Genomic DNA, 3027 nt, shown 5'->3' with positions numbered 1-3027 from the left:
TATATATATATATATATATGGTATTTTTCTAGTGTATTCAAATGTCTACCTTTCTTCCCCGTTGTTACAACTTCCATTACGTCTGTTATTGTTCCATATGCATGTCCCGTGTTTAGTATGTGATTTGAGTACCTGGAATTGCTATTATTATTTCTAATATCATGTATATGCTTCTTATATCTGGTGTTAAATGTTCGGCCCATCTGTCCAATGTATTTTAATGGGCAATCTGCACATTTCATTTGGTATCTACCACTTTTATTGTATTTATCGAATTGTGGTTTATGTTTAAGTATATTTTCAATTGTGTTCCATGTGCGAAATGCTATTTCTATGTGTGTGTCTTTGAAAAGTTTCGTAATTTTTCTTACTTCTATTGTACTATATGTAAATATGGCCCACGTTGTTTTTTGGTGTTGTTCATCATCATGTGTGTTTGATTTTTGTTTTCGTTTTGTCTGAGTTTGTCTGTTGATTTTGTTTGTGATGTATCCGTTGTTATGTAGTATGTTTTTAATAGTGTTCTTTTCTATCTGTTTCTCTTTTTCCATTACTGGGTATGTGTAGAGTCTCTTTATTAGATAATTAATACCTGACAATTTGTGCTCAAATGGATGACACAAACTGTTAGGTATTATGATGTCCGTTTGTGTGGGATTCCTATATATTGCAAGTTGCAAGCTATCTTCATTATGATGTATTGTTATATCTAGAAAATTATTTAAAACACGTTTCAGAGACTGGATTCTGTTTTTAGCCCTATCATTTGGGCCCAACTCAGTAAAGTTTACCTGGAGACGGACACAGAATCCAGTTTCTGAAAGGTTTTGTTTTTAAATAAAAACAGAACGATGGATAATGTCCAGAAACATAATATTTTTGTTAATGTACATACCATTGTCACAAACTTTTAAATCTTACATTAAAAAATATATTATTAAGTGCACCTCAAAAGTTGCAGTGTTGACAATAGGCAGTTAAGCAGTATGGTGGTGGGGTGACTTCTACTGATATAACATTTTAACAACTATCATGACTGTTACAATTTACACTGATTGTAATTTTGTAATGTAATACTTTAGAATCATATTTTTTTAAAATCCCTACATCTCTGTATTGGCTTTGAATGGGTGTGAAACATGGTGCAGTTCAATGCTGGAACCCATACCGCTTTGTGAAGGAGATAATGAATATAATTACATGGAAGTGGCAAGAAATCTATATGTAGTTTGTTTTCTTCTACATCCTAAAATATAGCAACCATTTTTACTGTCTGAAATAATTTTTGTGACTCCATTATTCAATGATATTTAAAATAAAACCATTTGAGTGCATAGGTAATTTATGTATACACTTTTTGTTTATAAAAAGAACAACAAAAGTGTCTAGTTTTGACTGCACACATTTTTTGCGCTTTGTGTACCTACCATGATGATCGTCGTCGTACTAGATACCCAGCCATACCAGGATCGTAAATAAGCCTTGGCAAGGAATTTGGCTGCAGTTGCATACTCTTCATCATAATGATTAACATCATTAAAATACTATTACTATTACTTTTATCCAGTATCCATTTGCCTCCAGAATAGAAAGTTACACATTTTATAGCAAGTTCTTGATTTTGTTTCCAGGCTGCTGTTATGCAACAGAGTATCCTGTACTTCAGGAATTCACCGTAGATGTTGGGGGTAATTTAACCCTTCCATGCGCAGATTCATCCACAGTGTTGCCACATGCTGACCCCCACTCTGTGATATGGGTACGGGAGGGACGAGATGATGGATTTAATCGCAGGAGAATTGAGTCTGATGGAGCCCTCACTCTCACAGCCTTGGAGCGGGATGATGCGGGAATCTATGCATGCACAGTGGAAGGAGATTATGGGTCATCTGAGAGTACTGAAGTAATTAGATCAAGAGTCAAGGTGGAGGTTCGAAGTGAGTCTGTTTTGCGGTTTGCTAGTCCTGCATGAATAACAAAGATTTGGTGAGCCATATACACAATGTTGTCTATTGTAAATATTATTTAGTCCGGTCATGATTTGTCCTACCCTGTGTCATTTGTTTGGAATATATATTGCAAAATATGTTGCAAACTATTCTTTTGCATTTTTTCACAACTTGTAATTACCCACCAAGATTCAGGTATTGTATATTGTGTAACCATGATTGGAACGTCATTAAACTGAGTCTTCTAAGACATCTTTTCATAATTTTTCTTGTTCTGTTGAGGAAACTGAGAAGATGATGCCTCAAAATTTGTTACTCACAATTATTTTAACCACTAAGTGCCATCATCTTCAAAAGTCTTAATAACAGAATTTGCCCTGCTTTTGAAGTTTCATTGTCTTTTTTCTGCAGCACACAATTTTATGTTTCAGTTGCATCAAACAAACACTGTATTTGTCGATCTGGTAAGACAGAGCTTAAGTGTTCTTGTATGGGAATATATAATGAGGACATTGACCAGACAAAAAATATACGGTTTGATATGCATTAATACTTGCTTGCAAATAATTTGGTGGTTTGCCACAGATGTGCAGTGGCAAAGAATTGTCAAGTGCTTATTTGGAACAAGTAAGCATTAATCAATATAAGAAGGTGCTCCTGAATCTTCCCTCTAGTGATATGGAATTCTGTTCATAAAAATAAGATGTTTGTAGTAGTTTGTCTTTTGTGTGTTTTAATTATGATGTATTGTAATTTTGAAAATAGAAGGCCAGGAAAGCAAGCCCCAAGTTTTGCACAAATAAGCCAGAGTTTTTTTTTAAGATGTTTGACAATTTAAAGCAGGAAGTAGGTAACCGCCACCCAAATCCACATCTGATGTGTCTGATGATGGACTAAGGACTGTTCAACGCATTGTTAATGAAGGAAAATTTCTGTTTACTACACAAGAACATCTGAATTTTGAATCACAAGGCAAAACTCAGCATTAGTGAAGAATGTGACATTTATAAATGATTCTGACAAGTCCAAGGCCTATTCAGAAAGAAACCTCAGTTTATTTTAAGCAACTAATGTAGGA

At 34.4% G+C, this 3027-nt stretch overlaps 1 protein-coding gene across 4 annotated transcripts in view; it reads left to right on the top strand.

The window, feature by feature from the left end:
• LOC111872530 overlaps positions 1-3027 on the top strand; it is a 50196-nt gene that overhangs the window by 2112 nt on the left and 45057 nt on the right. For all 4 annotated transcript variants that reach the window (XR_002844238.2, XR_004513909.1, XM_023866539.2 and 1 more), the window contains exon 2: positions 1632-1937. Coding sequence is in view for 2 of the 4 variants with exons in the window: in XM_023866539.2 (XP_023722307.1) it covers positions 1632-1937 (306 nt within the window). In the remaining 2 variants the exon portion in view is untranslated. The remainder of the gene's footprint in view (positions 1-1631; positions 1938-3027) is intronic.

This window comes from Cryptotermes secundus, unplaced genomic scaffold (assembly GCF_002891405.2).
Source record: "Cryptotermes secundus unplaced genomic scaffold, Csec_1.0 scaffold537, whole genome shotgun sequence".
Taxonomy (NCBI): domain Eukaryota; kingdom Metazoa; phylum Arthropoda; class Insecta; order Blattodea; family Kalotermitidae; genus Cryptotermes; species Cryptotermes secundus.
This window is presented reverse-complemented; position numbering and strand designations above follow the sequence as displayed.